At 41.8% G+C, this 22,329-nt stretch overlaps 1 protein-coding gene across 7 annotated transcripts in view; it reads right to left on the bottom strand.

Moving 5' to 3' along the window:
* Window positions 1-22,329, bottom strand: part of MBOAT2 (membrane bound glycerophospholipid O-acyltransferase 2) — a 217,663-nt gene that overhangs the window by 159,362 nt on the left and 35,972 nt on the right. For 5 of the 7 annotated variants that reach the window (XR_012157926.1, XM_073336059.1, XM_073336062.1 and 2 more), the window contains one exon: window positions 19,601-19,675. The exons of the other annotated variants lie outside the window; for them this stretch is intronic. Coding sequence is in view for 4 of the 5 variants with exons in the window: in XM_073336059.1 (XP_073192160.1) it covers window positions 19,601-19,675 (75 nt within the window). In the remaining variant the exon portion in view is untranslated. The remainder of the gene's footprint in view (window positions 1-19,600; window positions 19,676-22,329) is intronic. 7 annotated transcript variants of the gene reach the window in all.

Raw genomic sequence — 22,329 nt, 5'->3', positions numbered from 1 at the left:
CGTGAGCTACAGCTCACTTCATCGGATGCATACTGTGGAAAGTGTAGATCTTTTTATACACACAAAGCATGAAAGCTGACAGCTTGTGCCACACGCTCTCAAAGAAACTGCAGAATCACCTGATCAACATCCTCTACAGCAAACAGGGAAAGATTAAGAATGAGCTCTCAAAAATGGATACTCTCATAAAAAACCAACCTTCCACACAAACTTCCTCGTGGCTGGACTTTACTAAAACCAGACAAGCCATTTACAACACACACTTTGCTTCTCTACAAAAGAAAAAGGACACTAAACTATCTAAAATACTACATGCCACAAGGGGCCACAGCAATGGTTTCCTCAACCCACCCAGCAATATTGTTAACCTATCCAACTATACTCTCAGCCCAGCAGAAGCAGCTGTCCTATCTCGGGGGCCTCTCCTTCTGCCCCTCCACCCCCACGAACATGATACAGTTCTGTGGTGACCTAGAATCCTATTTTCGACGTCTCCGACTCAAGGAATATTTCCAACATACCTCTGAACAACATACTAATCCACAGAGATCTCCCTACCAACACTACAAAAAGAAGGATTCTAGGTGGACTCCTTCTGAAGGTCAAAACAGCAGACTGGACTTCTACACAGAGCACTTCCGCCGACATGCACGGGCTGAAATTGTGGAAAAGCAGCATAACTTGCCCCATAACCTCAGCCGTGCAGAACACAATGCCATCCACAGCCTCAGAAACAACTCTGACATCATAATCAAAAAGGCTGACAAAGGAGGTGCTGTTGTCATCATGAATGGGTCGGAATATGAACAAGAGGCTGCTCGGCAGCTCTCCAATACCACTTTCTACAAGCCATTACCCTATGATCCCACTGAGAGTTACCAAAAGAAACTACAGCATTTGCTCAAGAAATTCCCTGAAAAAGCACAAGATCAAATCCGCACAGACACACCCCTGGAACCCCGACCTGGCATATTCTATCTACTACCCAAGATCCATAAACCTGGAAATCCTGGGTGCCCCATCATCTCAGGCATTGGCACCCTGACAGCAGGATTGTCGGGATATGTAGACTCCCTCCTCAGGCCATACGCTACCAGCACTCCCAGCTATCTTCGAGACACCATTGACTTCCTGAGGAAACTACAATCCATCGGTGATCTTCTTGAAAACACCATCCTGGCCACTATGGATTTAGAAGCCCTCTACACCAACATTCCACACAAAGATGGACTACAAGCCGTCAGGAACACTATCCCCGATAATATCACAGCAAACCTGGTGGCTGAACTTTGTGACTCTGTCCTCACCCATAACTATTTCACATTTGGAGACAACGTATACCTTCAAATCAGCGGCACTGCTATGGGTGCCCGCATGGCCCCACAGTATGCCAACATTTTTATGGCTGATTTAGAACAACTTTCCTCAGCTCTCGTCCCCTAACGCCCCTACTCTACTTGCGCTATATTGATGACACCTTCATCATCTGGACCCATGGAAAAGAAGCCCTTGAGGAATTCCACCATGATTTCAACAATTTCCATCCCACAATCAACCTCAGCCTGGTGCAGTCCACACAAGAGATCCACTTCCTGGACACTCCAGTGCTAATAAACAATGGTAACATAAACACCACCCTATACCGGAAACCTACTGACTGCTATTCCTACCTACATGCCTCCAGCTTTCACCCTGACCACACCACATGATCCATCATCTACAGCCAAGCTCTGCGATACAACCGCATTTGCTCCAACCCCTCAGACAGAGACAAACACCTACAAGATCTCTATCAAGCATTCTTACAACTACAATACCCACCTGCGGAAGTGAAGAAACAGATTGATAGAGCCAGAAGAGTTCCAAGAAGTCACCTACTACAGGACAGGCCTAACAAAGAAAATAACAGAATGCCACTAGCCGTCACCTTCAGCCCCCAACTAAAACCCCTCCAACACATTATTAAGGATCTACAACCTATCCTGAAAGATGACCCAACAGTCTCACAAATCTTGGGAGACGGGCCAGTCCTTGCCTACAGACAGCCCCCCAACCTGAAGCGAATACTCACCAGCAGCCACATACCACACAACAGAACCACTAACCCAGGAACCTATCCTTGCAACAAAGCCCGTTGCCAACTGTGCCCACATATCTATTCAGGGGACACCATCACAGGGCCTAATAACATCAGCCACACTATCACTCGTTCACCTGCACATCCACCAATGTGATATATGCCATCATGTGCCAGCAATGCTCCTCTGCCATGTACATTGGTCAAACTGGACAGTCTCTATGTAAAAGAATAAATGGACACAAATCAGATGTCAAGAATTACAACATTCATAAACCAGTCAGAGAACACTTCAATCTCTCTGGTCACGTGATTACAGACATGAAAGTTGCGATATTACAACAAAAAATCTTCAAATCCAGACTCCAGCGTGAGACTGTTGAATTGGAATTCATTTGCAAATTGGATACAATTAACTTAGGCTTGAATAGAGACTGGGAGTGGCTAAGTCATTATGCAAGGTAACCTATTTCCCCTTGTTTTTTCCTACCCACCCACCCCCCCCCCCAGACGTTCTTGTTAAACCCTGGATTTGTGCTGGAAATGGCTCACCTTGATTATCATACACATTGTAAGGAGAGTGATCACTTTAGATAACCTATTACCAGCAGGAGAGTGGGGTGGAGGGAGGTATTTTTTCACGCTTTGTGTGTATAGAAAGATCTTCTACACTTTCCACAGTATGCATCCAATGAAGTGAGCTGTAGCTCACGAAAGCTTATGCTCAAATAAATTGGTTAGTCTCTAAGGTGCCACAAGTACTCCTTTTCTTTTTGCGAATACAGACTAACACAGCTGTTACTCTGAAACCTGTATAGAGAAAGCAACTGTTTGTTTGGGAGACTTGTTCCGGTTCCTAATTGCCAGTCTTTCTGAGGTGTATCGATCCACTGACTTTGCTTTAGAAAGACTCAGTGTGGATAACTTTGAAAGGGTTTCAAATTAAATAAAAATTGTTAAGGAATTTAAAACAGCCCTACAAGTTTAACCAGCTTGTTGGGGAGACAGTGTTGTTGGAACATGAATGTTTCCATGCTGATTCTTTAAGTAAGCAGTCTGTGACTCAGATACTGAGGAAAGATCGGGTTACTGGGTTACAAGGATGCAGGGGAGAGCAGACAAACTCATCTCTAGATATTTTGGATAGGTCTTGTAGTCTCTCAGGGCTTGTCTACACTGGCATTTTACAGCACTGCACCTTTCTCGTTCAGGGATGTGAAAAAGCACTCCCCTGACCGCAGCAAGTTTCAGCGCTCTAACATGCCAGTGTAGACAGTGCACCAGCGCTGGAAGCCGCACTCCCAGCACTCGTAGCTACGCCCCTTGTGGAGGTGGTTTTTTTAGAGCGCTGGGAGAGCTCTCTCCCAGCACTCTGCTGCAACTACACAAGCCATGTTAAAGCGCTTTAAGATTGCCAGTGTAGACGATCCCTTAGTGGTACTTGACATCTGATTCCATGTGGAAACAGAGGTTGGTAAGGGAAGCACAAAATAACCTTGAGTTGAACATGCTAGTGAAAATGGATGGAATCTCTGTAAGACAGAGTCCAGCCTTGGAATTGGTAAAGGTTGAGGATTTGAAAATTAGAAAACAAGCTAGTGTCTGTGTTGATACAAATTACCTGACAGAATGGGGGGAGAAAGACTTAACTATAGCAAAGAGGACTGCACTCAACCAGCCAATGGATTCTGTTACACAAAAGAGTTCATATTTTGACCCTACTGGACAGGGACGAAGGGAAGGATTAAACCTTGCAGACAAAAGCCATAGGTTAACCCTAAAACCCCAAGGAAGTGGTTAAATTGAAAGCCTATGTTAAGGAAGACCCTCAGGTCAAGAAAAGGGATATTGAACCTAAGGAACAATTTGTCTAAACCAAAGGCTTGGCATGACAAAAATAACTGTAAATGTACACTTGTGATAAAACTGATGTTATTGCTAATGACTGTAACTAACTTGTTACTGATATTAAGAACTGTAAAAATGTACAATATGCATGGTCTTTTGGAAAAGCCCTTGAACATGTTAAGAGTGATACATAACAGAAACCCTTAGGATTATGTTGTTGGGTTCAACAAGAACACACTTTGTGTTAAAAAGCCTAATAATGTTGAGGCTTCACAGCTAATGCATAGACTATTTGTAAAACTTTCCACAGCAGAAAAATCACTACAACCTTGAACTGCTGTGCACAAAGGGAAACCTCACAGCCTTCATGTCTGAATACCAGAGTAAGTGCTCTCTGAAGAACATTAATGGCTATGTTAAGTTAACACATAGACTAAACCCTGGAATCACTAAAACGTTTCACAAAGTATGGACGAAGTTTTTGGCTAGGGCTAAAGCATGCATCAATAATTTGGCCTTACAAAGAATTCAATATAAATACAGCTCATATCAATGTTGGAAGGTCCTTAAGGTGTATGCAGGAGCTCAAATTTTGCCCTTCCACACTAGTCTCACCCTGGGGGTGTAACACATGGCTAGAAAGTGTTAAAAATCCTGCAAAATAAATATCCCTCAAAAGACATGTGGGGAGACAACGTTTGTGTTTTTGTGTATTTACATATGTATGAGTAGGGTCGACAATGTAATCAACAGTCCCTGTCTATGCTGTATTCTGATAATTCAGAGGTCAAAAGAAGATCCTAGTATTTAAATGAATTGTAAACATCGGATGTCTCCGTATTCATCTCTCTCTGAAATGTACTGTGAATGGTGGAAGAAAAAGCAAATGGCCTATTGTTAATTTGTATAGCTAAGTACCAGTGATGGACCTCCTTCAAAGTCATCCTAATTACCTTGTGTTCCCCGAGAAAATCCCAACTTGTCAAAAGACATGAAATTGTATAAAAGATCCTTGGGTCCTGATTCTGTCATCTCAGATCTGCTTAGACTTTATCGGGGGAAGTTTGAGTCAAGTATGAGGTCCCAGTTATGCTGTTATACCCTGAATATGAGATTTGGACATTGGACTGTGACCTATAAACTGAGTGCTAAAGGAACTCTTTGCAACTACAAAGCTCACCATCTCTGTTGTCAATCTGAAACTCAATGAAATGAACTCATGTCCGTATGTATATTGATCTTTTAACCATATTCTCTCTCCCTCTGGTTTTTTAATAAATTTCAGTTTAGTTAATAAGAATGGGCTGTCGTGTGTATTTGGGTAAGATCTGAAACCTTTCTTTCCGATCCTTTGGGACTGGTAGAACCTTTTCTTTTATATGATGAAATAAGATTTACAAAAATTTTCATCATATCTGACGTGAGTACCTGGATGGAAGCCTGACGCTGGATCATGTTAAGGGAACTGTGTTGTTTGGCCTTCTGAGTAACCAGTAAGGTATTAAAGAAGCTGTTTTATGCTGGCTTGGTGCATCTAAGTATTGGAATATCCACCAGCTTTTGGGGGGTTTGGCTGCTCCATTCTTTGAAGTTTACCCAAATTGAGTGACCAGAGCTGGCCCCCACTAGGACCCTGGTCACATCAGCATCAGAAGCAAGCTCCTTGCAGACCAGGACACACCAACTCAAAGTGGCTCTAATCTTGCTAGAACAACAGATGAAAAACCTGCAGCTATATCTCCATTGCTACAATGACCCCCCCACCCCACCCCCACACCATACTTTTCAAGATCCCTCATCCTACACATCCCTATCACAACATGGGGTGTACCTCATCCAGTGCACTACATGCCCCAGTAGCAACTATTTGGGTGAAACCAGTCAATCACTATGCTCTTGAATGAACTCCCACAAGAAAATGATAAACAAAAACACCACATCATCTGTGGTTGAACACTTTTCATAAAGCAATCACTCTATATGTGACCTATATAGTCCTCATCCTCAAAGGAAACCTGTACAACACTTTCAAAACACACCTGGGAGCTTAAATTCATAACTTTGCTAGACACTAAAATCATGGACTGAATAGACACTTATGGTTTAATACAACAACCCCAAGACATGCTTCCACCCCCTCCCTTCCTTCCTTTCCTCCCTATGACTAGAGCCACTTCATCTTGAATGGTCCTCTGAAATGTGTTAACTACTTATGCAAAACAATCTGTTCCCCCTTGTATTTAGCTGTGATACTTTAAGACATTGCCTACACTACAGCTTATTTCAGTTTAACTTACATTGCTCAGGGGTGTAAATAATTCACACCCTGAGCGACTTAAGTTATACTGACCTACGCGCCAGTGTCAAAAGCGCTATGTCGGCAGGAGAGCTTCTCCTGCCAACACAGATAATGCCTCTCATGGGAGGTGGAGTAATTACACCAAAGTAGATAACCAACTCTCCCGTCGCCTTAGGGCGTCTGCACCACAAGTGCTACACTGGGGCAGCTGCACCACTCTAAGTAGTGTGGTGTGGACGCAGCCTAAGTTTTCCAGACCTGAAGAAGAGCTCTGTGTAATCTCAAAAGCTTGCCTCTCACCAACAGAAGTTGGTCCAATAAAAGATATTACTTCACCCATCTTGTCTCTCTTGTAACAAGGTATTAAGGAAAGCAATATTATTTTCAAGAGATAAGTTTCAAGCCAGCAAATGGTCTGGTGACAACTGGAGAGATTTTAGGTGCACTTGCATCAATCTGCGTTGATTTCTTTCTGACTTTTCCAGGTATCTTGTAAGAAAATAGCCTAAAAACACCAAACTACCAAAATAATTGTCCATTTGTTGGGATCCTCTGAGTCCCATCCTCCCTCATTATTATGTGACCTATCCCTAGCAAAATTTTTCACAGGCTGCCAACTAACCATTCGTAGACTGGGGGGGAAAACAAACAAAAACAAAGAAACAAAACCAGAGGAATAAGCTGGTGGAGAAAAAGCCAGGGGGAAGAGAGAAAGGATCCGCAAAAAGTAGAAGGCAAGAGGCTGAGGAACTGACAAGAGGGGAAAATGGATAGATAGAACAGAGAGATAAAGGAGAGATAACTGAGTGCAGAGAAAGTAGGATAGAATTGGGGAGGAAGGTAACAGTAAGGGAAAACATTTAAAATGGAAATACAAATCCATAACAGTTGAATTATGACTTGTTAGGGTTAAGAAGTTTAAAAATTTAGGTTTCAGAGTAGCAGCCGTGTCAGTCTGTAACCGCAAAAAGAAAAGGAGTACTCTTGGCACCTTAGAGACTAACAAATTTATTTGAGCATAAGCTTTCATGAGCTACAGCTCACTTCATCGGATGCATGCAGTGGAAAATACAGTAGGGAGATTTTATATACACAGAAAACATGAAACAATGGATGTTACCATACACATTATAACGAGAGTGATGGGGTAAGGTGACCTATTACCAGCAGGAGAGAGAAAAAAACCTTTTGTAGTGATAATCAAGGTGGGCCATTCCCAGCAGTTGACAAGAACGTGGAGAAAAGGTTGTTTTTTTTTTTAAGATAGCAGAAAGTCCCTGGAATGTAACACTTTCCCTCCTTCCACAGGCCACAAGCCCAAAGGCATTTCCATAGCTAGTTCCAGCTGAACGTCAGAGCCTTTCTAATCAGTAATACATAAGAACAAAGTTTCTGTTTGTTGGAGGAGTAGAGATGGGAAAAGTGAGTACAGTTACTCATTCCTATGAAAACTCTCCTCCACTCTTCTTCCCTTTGTCCTTCTCTTGCCCCGCTTTCCCATCACAAGATCTGTCTTGCCAAACCCCAGCCCTGGTTCACTGCTAGCATTAGCTTCCTCTCATGCTGCCGAGCTTCTTTGGCAGATATCCCATGACTAGACTGACTTCCTCCACTACAAATTTGTTATCTTCCTAGCTAACAACTCCATTTCTCTAAATTAGTTGAATCTCACACCCACCTTTGACTCACTCCTTAAACCCCTCTTCTACCTTCTGACTCCACTTTTCTCCCCACCCAGGATCACTCCAAATTCTTCCAAGAGAACATTGACAAAATATGGTGCGACCTTCCCCCTCCCCTCAGTGTCCCTTCCCTTCCGACAACTCTCTAGGTCTCCTTCTCCCTTGTCACAGACACAAAGTTTCTCATCTTCTTTCCACCTGTAACCCCCCACTTGCCCCAGTGACCCCATCTCATCTCCTGATGTCTCTCGTGTCCACTCCCATTCCCTACCTTCTCCTTAACCTCTCTTCCTTCACAAGTATGCTCTAGTCCAGTGGTTCTCAAACTAGGGCCACTGCTTGTTCAGGGAAAGCCCCTGGCGAGCCGGGCCGGTTTGCGTATCTGCCGTGTCCACGGGTTCGGCCGATCATGGCTCCCACTGGCCACGGTTTGCCGCTCCCGGCCAACAGGGGCTGCGGGAAGGGCGGCCAGCACATCCCTCAGCCCGCGCCGCTTCCCGCAGCCCCTGTTGGCCTGGAGCGCCGAACCGCAGCCAGTGGGAGCCGCGATCGGCTGAACCCGTGGACGCGGCAGGTACACAAACCGTCCCGGCCCGCTAGGCACTTTCCCTGAACAAGCAGCAGCCCTAGTTTGAGAACCACTTCTCTAGTCTCTCTCATCTTAAAAAACACCTATACTTGACCGCACTTGCCTTTCAGCTACCACCTCATCTTCCTTTCATCTCTACACTCCTTGAACATGCTGTTTACAATCCCTGTGCAGAGTTCCTCTCCTCCAGTTCCATTCCAGACCCCCTCCAATCTGGCTTTTCCCTGCTTGCACCCCACTGAAGCCCCTCTCACCAAGGTCTCTAATGACCTCTATGACACTGCACCCCATATTCTTCACAGTGATATTATTAGGATTATGACATAATTATGACATATTTAAAAAAATAAATCAATTGAGATGTCATTGGAAATGATTTGCTGAAGAAGATTATCCTATTTGTATGTATGTATCATTTTTGTACAGAAAGTTATTAATATTGACTATGTATCTGTATTTCAAATACAGTTACACCCATAGACGCCCATTAGACAAGATGCTTTTTATGTAGATAGTGGGTGGGGAAGGGCCTGTTCGGGGCAATGGGCCATTAGGTAAAAACAACAGACCTTAGGAAAAGCTTATCTCCCAGCTGGTGTGCCTTCCTGAGAACACTCCAAACAGTCTCTGAGTAATAGCTGCTATAACTCTACAAGGACATGTGATCAGACCACATGATGCTGGACTCCATCTTGGGATGTCAGTATTTTTCCACCGACTAATCTGGAAACCGAGCTTTGAAACAAACGGTTCCCGCCATATGCAAAAGTTATATAAGGCAGGGAGTGACATAGTCTGGTGTTCTTCATTCCCCACACAAGCGGACTCCTGGAAACACCTGAGGAACAAAGACTGAATGGGGGGAAGTGCTAAAGAAATTTCTAGCCTGTGAATGAAACACATGGGGATTCCAAGCTGTAAAGCAAGTGCAGCTTGCCCCTTAAGAATCTGCAGCCTGCTTATATCATCTCTTAGGGTGAGAATCTGTTAATCATCTGTTAATATCTAGTTGATGTTGATAACTGTAAATATCTGTTAATATATCATATTAGTATATTAATACTTAGTTTGCCGTTTTTGTTTATTTGCTAGTTAATCTGCTATCTGTTTGCTATCACTTAGAATCACTTACAATCTATCTTTTGTAGTTAATAAACTTGTTTTTGCTTTATTTAAGCAGTGAGTTGGAGCGAAATGTGTGGGAATCATAACTCAGGGGTAAAGACTGTTGCATTTTCCTCTCCACATTGAGGGAGGGGGCAAATTTTATGAGCTTATGCTGTACAGTTCCCTGTGCAGTGGAAGACTATATAATTTTCGGTTTATACTCCAGAAGGGATGTGTACGTGGGGAGCTGAGAGTAGCCTTAGCTGTAGCCTTCCGATGCAAGGGCTGGTCAGAAAGTCTCCATGTAACTGAAGCTGGGAGTGTCCTTACCTGCATATATGCTGGTAAAAGTGAAAGCTAGAGGACTTTGCAGCTTGTCTCAACAGCACAGTTTGAGAGGGAGCCCAGCGTGGTAGGTCAGGGGCTCAGTGGTGCCCCAGTTCCAGGTGGTTCCCCGGGAGGGGAACCCATCATAACCTCTTTCTAACCAAAGCTCAGAACCAGTACTCCATCCTCATCCTCTGTGACCTATCAGCTGCTCTTCTTGAAATCTTGTCCTCCCTTGGCTTCAATGACTGTCCTCTGGTTTTCCTCCCATCTCTCTAATTGCTACTTCAGCACATCTTTTGGAAGATCTTCCTCCCCCCCTCAACTTTTTGGGAGAAGGGATTTCTCAGAGCTATCCTGGATCCACTTTTCTTCTCCCTTTATATCTTATCTGTGGGGAACCTCATGCACAAGCACAAATTCAACTACCATCTCTATGCTGACAATTTAGAGATTTACTTCCTTACTTCTCCGAAATAAAATATAAGCCTGACTCTCAGACGCCTCCTCATGAATGTCTGGTCATCAGCTCAAGCTCAACATGGCTAAAAACAGACTGTCTCATGTTCCTCTCTGCTCCCACTACCTCCTTTCTCTGCCACCATCAACAAAACTGCACCATCCTTCTCATCACTCAGACATGTAACCTGGATGTAATCTTCAATTCAGACCTCTCTTTCTGCCCTCATATCCAGGCTATGTTTAAATCTTACTGATTCTTTCTGTGTAACATCTCTAAGAGATGTCTTTCTTATTCACCCACACAACTGAAAATCTTCTCCAGACTCTTATCTCAATTATTGCAACCTTCTTCTTTCCGGCCTTGACAAATGCTATCTTGCCCCACTCATGTGCATTCAGCATGCTGCTGCAAAGATCATTTTCCTAGGCCATCACTTTGACCATGTCACCTGTTTCTTCACATCTCTCCACCGGTTCCCCCTTCACTATCACAGCTAATAAATAACTTGTCTTCACTTTCTACGCCCTTCACGGTCTCTCAAATCACTTTTGAGATGTTGACTCCTGTCGCCAAACAACCAAGGATACCAGCCTCCATCATCCACATGTTAAATTTTCAAAAAAGTACCCTTGTGCTTTCTCCTGTGCTCCCCTCACACTTGGGAGGAGTGCCTAGTAAACATCTGCAAAGCTACCTCATTATCCTCCTTCTAAACCCTTCTTAACTCTCTCCTTTCCCATGAAAGCTGGACAGCAGCTAGACTGCTGGTATGCTAAGACCACTTCTGATCAAGTTGACCAGCATTGTGTTATTTTTTCCCTGTCCTACTCCATCTGTCTGTATCCATCAGCACTTGCCTCTAGTATTATACTAAGTTCTTTGGGGCAGGGACAAATCTTTTTTGTTCTTCATTTGTACAGTGCTTAGCACAATGGTCCTGGTACACGACTAGGACTTCTAGGTGGTACAACAACAATACACAAGTCCTTTTCTTAACAGAAAAATATATTTTTCATACTTTACAATCCTAAAGACTGAACTCTATATAATAGAGTCAAGTTAAAAAACCAAAAAAATTATTCAGCAATAAACACAAACATTCCCAACTGCTATACTTGCTTAGTACACTAACATAGTACTTTTTACTGTACTTTTTAGTGTATGTAATGCCACAGTAATCAGGTACTTATACTAAATTAAAAACATCAACTAGACAGAACTAACCCATGTGGAGCCTCATTTAAGAGCCCCAATTGCCAACTTCTACTGCCAGCTCTTCAAGTAGAAGCAATTATGTTGTCAGGAATAAGGGATAAAGAACTAACTGACAATCAATTAGTATGTTAATAAAGAGCTTTGAAGATGAAAACATTAAGTATTAATAAACATGCACACCCACAATGCAATGATAATGCCTTGCATCATGCCCTGAAGGAACCACATATAAGATTTGGCCAGCTACAAGGGAAGTAAATTCTAAAGGCAAGAGATAGTCGTTGAGATAGTCTTGCTGTTGATCTGTTAAAGGTACACCAAGAGCGTTTATACCTTTTTAGGGGAAAGTGAGATTGGCATCTGGTCAACGGTATCAAAGACTGCTGACAGATGTCAGAGGGTCATAATGACAAAAGAAAAACTGCTAAGCAGAGACCCAATTCAGTGTCAATACTTTAAAAAAAAAAAAAATAAGCAGCCATAATGTTGAAAGAGTCCAGGTGACAGAGAAATCTGAATCTTAAAAGAGGAAGAACAGAAGGAACCTGTTCCTGTGCCAGTATGTTGCTCCAGGGAGCACCAAAATCTTGACTTGCAAATTGATCCAAATACCTGAGGGTCATAGGAGGAGGAAAATAACTGCAACTTGGGGGGGGCACAGCAAGGCTATTTCAGATCTTTTTTCCAGTAAAGTACAGTTAACTGGTAAAAGCTCCTCCACATTTAACACAGATCAAATTCTTGATGTTCATGGGAAAAATAATCTTGTTTTTTTAGAAAGTATCTCCATCATCTTCCTGGCAGCCAGAGATTTATAGCCTGTGTCATCTTAGTCACGTTCCTCAGTTATCTTTGTGAGATTCCTTAGGAGCTTGATAAGGCAGTGAATTTTTCCCACCTATATATGACCACGATTTGACCCTAACTAAACAGTATCTGCTTTACACAAAAAGGTTTTGTTCTGTTTAACATGCTCTAAGAGGCCAAGATTTCTAATGCTTTTCTCCTCCTGCAGCTGTTGGGATTTTTTTTCTTTTTGGGCATTTTATCACTTCCTTAATCAAAGCTGGGAATGTTTGCTTGGCCCATTCTATATTTCACTCCAAGTATGACTTAGGAAAAAAGAAATTTCACTCCCATCTTAGCTTTCACAGCAATTCAAATTATATTCTATCCTACAGTTAAACTTCTCCGTCATTGAGCCCATGACATTTAGTGAAATCTGTCAGTCAAATGTTCAATAAACACCTCATTTAGCTTACTAAGCGAGCTCGTTCAAATTGAGGAACAAGGCTTTTGCTTATTTCAGCTTAACCTGACTTTAGGCATTAAACAATTATTTTTTTCTGTGTACTCCAAGACTTTTAAAAATCTTTCACTGATTGTAATTTTGCTCTTTGAGCTGGGTAATATAATATTCCAATGCCAAATTTAAAAAAAAAAAAAAAGATTACAACAAACAAACCTAGGAAAAATATTTTTATTCTGACCTACCTACAGAAGTGTGTCCATCTAGACCACTATCTCCAGCCTCCTTCTCCTTGTCTTGTTGGATCATATTAAAGAAGTTCTGTATTAAAATCACAAATGAGTTTGATTCCCCATAGTTTAAATTCCAGAGTATTACTAATTAAGAGGTCTCTTGGTTTTTGGTACTGTTTCTCTCCCTCTATGTGTGAAACTTGCAAGCTGCTAACTGTGTTAGTACATTCTAAGACAGAGTCTGTTCTCAAAGCAATTCACAGAGAGAGAAACTCAAAGCAATACTCTGACAGAAACAGCACCCAGAGACTCCCTGCCCTTTTGTTGTATTAACAATTGTGATTAAAATAGAGATAGAGGATGTATGTGGATGGATGCTTGGTGTGGATAATAACTGAATGATCAGGGAGGTGCCAGCCTAAGAATCTAGTGTCCATCGGCTGAAGAAGGCGTCAAGTGGAAATAACCAGAGGACCCCCGGAGGGCAGACTGGAATCCACCCAACAGCCTCAAGAATGGGAGAACCAAAGAACAAGATAACATCTAGCAGCACGGAGCCGTCAGGAATGTGCTATCTGCTGATTGATTCAGCAACAGCATGATGAAGCAATTCCCATAGACTGGCATAGGAAGAAATTCCTATAAAAATAGACTCTAAAAAGTGAGAACTTTGGGGTCTGATTCTGCAAACCAACTTCCAGGAGCATCAGATGAGCATCTGACAAGGCCCTGCTCCCTCCTCATGTCCAGGCCACCTGGCCAGTGGCTTGGCATGAGCAACTCTAAGGCTGGTAACTATGACAACAACAAGAAAAGGAGTACTTGTGGCACCTTAGAGACTAACCAATTTATTAGAGCATAAGCTTTCGTGAGCTACAGCTCACTTCCTCAGATGCATATCGTGGAAACTGCAGCAGGCTTTATATATATACACAGAGAATATGAAACAATACCTACTCCCACCCCACTGTCCTGCTGGTAATAGCTTATCTAAAGTGATCATCAGGTGGGCCATTTCCAGCACAAATCCAGGTTTTCTCACCCTCCACCCCCCCACACAAATTCACTCTCCTGCTGGTGATAGCCCATCCAAAGTGACAACTCTTTACACAATGTGCATGACAATCAAGTTGGGCTATTTCCTGCACAAATCCAGGTTTTCTCACATCCCCCCCCACCCCCATACACACACAAATTCACTCTCCTGCTGGTAATAGCTCATCCAAACTGACCACTCTTCAAGTTTAAATCCAAGTTAAACCAGAACATCTGGGGGGGGTAGGAAAAAACAAGAGGAAACAGGCTACCTTGCATAATGACTTAGCCACTCCCAGTCTCTATTTAAGCCTAAATTAATAGTATCCAATTTGCAAATGAATTCCAATTCAGCAGTTTCTCGCTGGAGTCTGGATTTGAAGTTTTTTTGTTTTAAGATAGCGACCTTCATGTCTGTGATTGCGTGACCAGAGAGATTGAAGTGTTCTCCGACTGGTTTATGAATGTTATAATTCTTGACATCTGATTTGTGTCCATTTATTCTTTTACGTAGAGACTGTCCAGTTTGACCAATGTATATGGCAGAGGGGCATTGCTGGCACATGATGGCATATATCACATTGGTGGATGTGCAGGTGAATGAGCCTCTGATAGTGTGGCTGATGTTATTAGGCCCTGTGATGGTGTCCCCTGAATAGATATGTGGGCACAACTGGCAACGGGCTTTGTTGCAAGGATAAGTTCCTGGGTTAGTGGTTCTGTTGTGTGGTATGTGGTTGTTGGTGAGTATTTGCTTCAGGTTGCGGGGCTGTCTGTAGGCAAGGACTGGCCTGTCTCCCAAGATTTGTGAGAGTGTTGGGTCATCCTTTAGGATAGGTTGTAGATCCTTAATAATGCGTTGGAGGGGTTTTAGTTGGGGGCTGAAGGTGACGGCTAGCGGCGTTCTGTTATTTTCTTTGTTAGGCCTGTCCTGTAGTAGGTAACTTCTGGGAACTCTTCTGGCTCTATCAATCTGTTTCTTGACTTCTGCAGGTGGGTATCGTAGTTGTAAGAAAGCTTGACAGAGATCTTGTAGGTGTTTGTCTCTGTCTGAGGGGTTGGAGCAAATGCGGTTGTATCGCAGAGCTTGGCTGTAGACAATGGATCGTGTGGTGTGGTCAGGGTGAAAGCTGGAGGCATGTAGATAGGAATAGCGGTCAGTAGGTTTCCGGTATAGAGTGGTGTTTATGTGACCATTGTTTATTAGCACTGTAGTGTCCAGGAAGTGGATCTCTTGTGTGGACTGGACCAGGCTGAGGTTGGTGGTGGGATGGAAATTGTTGAAATCATGGTGGAATTCCTCAAGGGCTTCTTTTCCATGGGTCCAGATGATCAAGATGTCATCAATATAGCGCAAGTAGAGTAGGGGCTTTAGGGGACGAGAGCTGAGGAAGCGTTGTTCTAAATCAGCCATAAAAATGTTGGCATACTGTGGGGCCATGCAGGTACCCATAGCAGTGCTGCTGATCTGAAGGTATACATTGTCCCCAAATGTGAAGTAGTTATGGCTGATTTAGAACAACGCTTTCTCAGCTCTCGTCCCCTAAAGCCCCTACTCTACTTGCGCTATATTGATGACATCAACATTCATAAACCAGTCGGAGAACACTTCAATCTCTCTGGTCACGCAATCACAGACATGAAGGTCGCTATCTTAAAACAAAAAAACTTCAAATCCAGACTCCAGCGAGAAACTGCTGAATTGGAATTCATTTGCAAATTGGATACTATTAATTTAGGCTTAAATAGAGACTGGGAGTGGCTAAGTCATTATGCAAGGTAGCCTGTTTCCTCTTGTTTTTTCCTACCCCCCCCCCCCGATGTTCTGGTTTAACTTGGATTTAAACTTGAAGAGTGGTCAGTTTGGATGAGCTATTACCAGCAGGAGAGTGAATTTGTGTGTGTATGGGGGTGGGGGGGATGTGAGAAAACCTGGATTTGTGCAGGAAATAGCCCAACTTGATTGTCATGCACATTGTGTAAAGAGTTGTCACTTTGGATGGGCTATCACCAGCAGGAGAGTGAATTTGTGTGGGGGGGTGGAGGGTGAGAAAACCTGGATTTGTGCTGGAAATGGCCCACCTGATGATCACTTTAGATAAGCTATTACCAGCAGGACAGTGGGGTGGGAATAGGTATTGTTTCATATTCTCTGTGTATATATAAAGCCTGCTGCAGTTTCCACGATATGCATCTGAGGAAGTGAGCTGTAGCTCACGAAAGCTTATGCTCTAATAAATTGGTTAGTCTCTAAGGTGCCACAAGTACTCCTTTTCTTTTTGCGAATACAGACTAACATGGCTGTTACTCTGAAACCTATGATAACAACCTTGCAGAACCTGTGTGTTTGTATGAATGAATGTGTGAATAAATAGAAATATGAGATTGAATGGAATGTTATAGCTATAACTAATTGCTTACTATGATTCTTTCTGCATTCACAATAAATGTGGTATTTTGCCTTTTTCCCTTTAATAAGATCCTGCTGGTTTTTATTTTATTGGTATAACAGTCTTTCTGTGCCTTTATCCACTTAAAAAATTTAACAGCCCACATGTTTCACCCCACCCCACCCACACAATATCCACAATAAGAAATTGATATTGCAGGACTCCGATTTCATTCAATACCAAGCCTATTTGTACAGATTTCTCAGGTGCTGATTGTAGCTGTACTTCTACCAGAAAAGGTGAAAAATAGGGATTTGCCAGAGGCTTCATTAGTAATCTATTTATGTAATATGATACCTCTTGCAGATGCTGCTCCAGTTCACTAACAGAATGACCATTAAAGTGAAGCATGGGAAGCAGCATTGTTGGACTGCACTGGGGAGGACCACAAGGTGTAGCTTCAACACCTGTGTTTCGCCATCCATACTGGTGTTACACTAGCATAGACAACCACCAGCAGGCAGAGGAAGCAGGCTTACCCTGAGAAGATAAACTTGGGCCAGTATTGAAAACAGTTGTACAACACCCAGGAGCATTTTTTTAAATACAAGGGCATCTTATGTGCATTAAAGGCTGAAAGCATTGGTGACAGAAGCAACTCCTTTTCTCCCCTATCGAGCATTACAGAACAACACACAACTTCCTCTTGCAGGAAACCCCGTAACTGAACTTCCACACTCCTGAGTGTTTAAAATCTCAATCATGGTGTTTCATTAATAGTCTTTTACTTTTAGCAGAAGCATAACCATTTCAATAATTCTAGACACTAAACAAGATGTGCAAGTATGTTTCAGGTTTTAGCTTTAAATCTGTTGTAGTACAGCTGTTTTAGTACACTTAAAGGCTACCTACTCTAAGGTCCAAATACTGATTTCCACATGCAGACTGATGTAGTTTATGGCCCTAACACAGTGAAGGTATTCCATTGCACTGGGTCAAATTTATCCCGGTTTTAATTTACCACAACTCTGCTGATTTCAAGGGAGTTGTGCCTCCTTATGCTAGCGATGAACTTGATTCACTAGGGTGCATACAATTAAATTAAACATGGTAATTAAAATAAGAGGGTGCTGAAACAAAAATACTGATTGAATATTTTCCTTTAATCCTTCAGCATTTGTGCTAACTAAAAGGAAGCTATGTTTCAATACTAAAATAATTTATGTTTCCATTTATTTATTTCAAATGTATTCTCTTTGGGATTTATTGCGATTGACAGAGCTTTTTATGAACAAAAAATATTAAGATGAAACATTAACTGCATATTTCTTTTGTCCTTTGGCATCAGCTTTGAAAAAAAAAGAGGATTTCATATGCAGAAATTAATATTTTTAATTAAAAGATAAAAGCTGCCTGGTGTTATCTAAATTGTAATCTAGTAAACACCTGCACCTGTCATGCAGGAGATCAAGACCACTAAATCAAATATGGGTTTCTCCCTCCCACTACGGCAGTGGCAGTAAATGGTACAGGGTACACGTATGCAGCCCACAGTGGAAGGGAGATTCTTGTGCTGCATGACATGGCAACTGTTTTGGACACGTTATTGATTGGCTCTCCAGGGATCTCCATTCCATCCTTTTGACAATGAGTTGGGGCAAGAAACCAGAGAGCTGAACTTTGAGGAACCTTGGAGCTCTGACAGAGGAACCCCCTTCCTGTGTGGGGGTCAGGAATAAGAAGGTGTAATAGGTTAATAGGATGCCAGATTCTAAAATCTTGCAGAGAGTTTTTGCTGCTAAATCAAACTAGGTGGATTCCATTGACTCCAACACAGGAATATAATGTGCACATGCAGGTGTGCGTCTGTGTGTGAGAGAGAGAGAGAGAGAGAGAGACAGACACACACACACACACCTCTCTCTCTAGGGAATTGAACACTTAGACTCTCCCGCTCCCTCAAAGATAATCTGGGGCAACTGAGACACATCAGCAGTACAAAACCAAAATTACATCTCCTTTCTGTTTCCCCTCCCTTGCTTTGCTTGTGTTGTTTTTTTTAAGTAACCTCTTCAGGGAATTAAGTCTCTTGCTATGCATTTGTATGGGCCTAGTACAATGGGGCCCTAAACTCAGTTGGGGCCTTTATCTAATGTATACATATAATTCATTTTTAAAATATCCTTTTTTGTTTCCTTTAAAGGAAAAAAAAAACCAAAAAACCCCACATAAATGCTATTACATAGTTAAGTCTCTATTTTAGCTTTAAATTGCAGCAAAGGAGATTCAGGTTAGACACTGGCAAAACTTCTTAACTGTAAGAGTAGCTAAGCACTGAAATAAATCACTTAAGGAGGTTGTGGAATCTCTGTCACTGGAGCATGTTAACAACAGCGTAGACAAATATCGGTCAGATGACCTAGATAATATTTAGTACTGCCTCAGTGCAAGGGATTGGACTACATGACCTTTCAAGGTCCCTTCCAGTCCTACATTTTTATGGATTCTATTATCAGACTAAAATTGTGTCCTAATGTGAATACCTTTTCATGTTTCTTTTCCTTTTTTAAAGCAACAGAGCAAACAAAAAATGATGGCATTTTAAATGAATTAATATTCCCGGTCATCACACAAACCCTCTTCTCATCCCAGGATCTTTTCCTTCCATTAGTATTGAGAGCTACAAAATTGTATTAATATGGATTAATCATGTATTTGCAACCTAAGACAATTTATGATTAAGCAATGAGAAAAGTATTAACAGCTATACATTGAGAATTACAATGCTGCCTTAGCATTTCTTTCTGCAGACAGTGAGATAAGTGCTTGGCATTTCAAACAGACAAAACAGACAAAAAAGGTGGTGTTTTTCCATATAAACAAGCCATCTTTAGCGTAATTCAAATACTGAAATGTTTTGATATTCTAATGCCAATAGCAACATGACATACTAGGCACAGTTAAAGAATAAAGCGTGTCAGTAAGAGAAATGTACACAGATATAAACCTTATTTGTTCTTATAAACAGCTATACATCAACTTTCTAAATAACTGTTTAAATTTAAATAAAGAAACCTAATACTTACTTGTGCATATTTTCCACTCCTATTATCATGATATAGTAGGAAATTCCACTTTGTACAACAAAATGTAAGGCATACCTAGAAAAAATTATAATAGTCACTCCAGGCAATCATTTTCCATTACCAACAGTCTAGCACATACATGTTTTCCTTACTTGAAATGAAAAGATAGTTAGATTTTTTAATCCATCAGTTGTTGTTACATGCTTAACAAGATCACCTTTAAATTTACTTTAAGGTAGGAAACTGAAAAGGAAAAAACCCACCAACTTTTGCCCTTTAGTATTTTCTTATAAAAGTATCTGTTTGAGTGTTTTTTGCATTCAAAATATCAGGTCCCTTATCCCCTCTCTTTTACAGAGGCCCTTGACATCTTTAAATTATCTGAGCAGTTGTCTCACACAAGCCTATAACCTGAGTGGAGCTCTCCCTTATCTGAGAAAGAAGAGCATGCTGGCAGCTTGAGTTGTGAGAATTAGTCTTCGCACATCATACACAAACAGTAGAGGATGAAAGTAAAGTTCACATTTTGCAGTTCACTTGTCACATAAAGGGCAAATATGACAATTGAAGTTCCACACGAACAGCCATGGAGATGAATGTTCTACTTATCCAAAGAACAGGTACAGCATAGCAAGAACAATGTTGTTTTCCTAGACTAGGGGTCGGCAACCTTCGGCACGCAGCCCATCAGGACAGGGGTTCACGGCTTGTTCAGGGTAAGCCCCTGGCAGGACGCAAGATGCTTTGTTTACCTGAGTGTCCGCAGGTATGGCCGCTCGCAGCTCCCAGTGGCCGCGGTTTGCCATTCCTGGCCAATGGGAGCTGCGGGAAGTGGTGAGGGCCGGGCCACTCCCATCAAATTATTTCATATTGGCAACCAAATTACCACCAGTTGGTGAAGATTCAGTGATTAAAACAGTTTTGACGATCTGTACATTTTCTTCATTGTTTTTACATAACAATGTTTTTACATGGTGGTAGAAAGTCATTTTTCAACAGGAAAGTAGGATATTGGTAACAAATTTCCCTCTTAAGTTTATTTTCTTAATAGTATTTGTGACACTACGCCCCATATTCTTCAAAGAAATATGTTTATGATATGAATATGGCATAACTAAGATGTAGTTTATGCAAGATGGGTCATGTGAGATATTGGAAATGTTATGATTTACTGAATGTGATTATCTTATTTGTATGCATGTATCATTTCTGTATCTGAAGTTAGGAATATTAACTATGTATCAATTATAAAAGTGTTCTGGGGAACACCGACCAGACAGAAAGCAATCAGTCTGGATGGGCCATTAGGGAGAACAATAGGACTTTAGACATGCTAATCCCTCACCTTCCTGAGAAGTTTCCTGGGATGTTGCTGTGACACTGCAGAGTCATGTGATCATGTCACCTGGTACTGGATTCCATCTTGGACTACTAGTATTTTTTCACTGGGGGAGGGGAGGGAGAATGACACTCAGAGACAAAAGGATTCCCACCATATATAAATCCTTTTTAAGGCAGTGAAGTGAGGTAACCAGGGTGGGTTCTTTACTGAATCCCCACCCAAGATGACTGCTGGAAACACCTAAGACTGATCTCAGGAAGAGAAGAACTGGACCAAGGCTATAAGGTATCTGGCCCATGAAAGGAATATGTGGAATTCTAAGCTGCAAGCAAGAAAAGTTTGTCTTCAAGAATCTCTGCAACCTGCTTAAAATGACATTTAGGGTGAGAAATTACTACTTGTAGCCAGTAGTACATTAAGTTTAGTTTACGTGTTTGCTTTATTTGCTCAGTAATCTACTTTGATCTGTTTGCTATCCCTTATAATCACTTAAAATAGGTTCTTTGTAGTTAATAAACTTGTTTTTCTCTTTTATAAACCAGTTTGTGCAATTCATAACGGGGGGAGGGCAAAAAGCTGTGCATATCTTCCTCCACACTGAGGGAGGGGGTGATTTTCACGTGCTTACACTGTACAGATTTCTGTGCAGCACAAGATGACACAATTTGGGGCTTACACTCCAAACACGGTGTGCACCTGGGTGCTGGGCAACTCTCTAGCCAAAGTTTTCCCATGTGGTGCGGATTTCAGTGTCTGTGTCCTTTTGCAGCTGGGTGTGGTCCTATCTCTGTGTGTGTATTAGAGGAGGCTTGAGGGTCTGGAACAGTAAGGCAGGGTGAGGGAACCCAGGCTGGTGGAATGGGTGGGCTCAGTGGGACCCCAGTACATCAGGTGGCTCCCTGAAGTGGGGGCAACAGGTTATCTATGAGGAAAATGTGTTTGATCTTCACTAGGCAAACTCTCTCTCATTTTGGGACCGTCTTAATCAAAAAGAGATCAAATGGTTAAAATACCACTAATTTATTTGGAAATTTTCTTTCCCATACAAATACAGCCTAAAAATCAGCTGCTGTTGCTAGTCTCCTTCAGCTCAGTTATCACAGACATTTATAAGGCAGGTTTTCCTATAAATCTTGGTCATTCATTTCTTTCAAAAACGGCCTGGTCTTTTTGATATAAAAGCAGGTCCAATTCACATGGATCTTCATGATTACAAAAAGATCCTTGCATCAGCAGGAGCTAGCCTATTAAAGATATAAGAAGGCTAATATTCATATTGGCTTTGATGTAACACTGTTTCAACTTTTTTTAAAGAAATAAATGCTACACTGCATATTTTAAGAGTATTGTAAAGATGTTTTATCCACTTATCCATCTCATTTTATGG

The sequence above is a fragment of the Lepidochelys kempii genome, chromosome 3 (assembly GCF_965140285.1).
Source record: "Lepidochelys kempii isolate rLepKem1 chromosome 3, rLepKem1.hap1, whole genome shotgun sequence".
Classification (NCBI taxonomy): Eukaryota; Metazoa; Chordata; order Testudines; family Cheloniidae; genus Lepidochelys; species Lepidochelys kempii.
The sequence above is the reverse complement of the archived record's forward strand: the minus strand, read 5'-3'. Positions and strand labels throughout refer to the sequence as shown.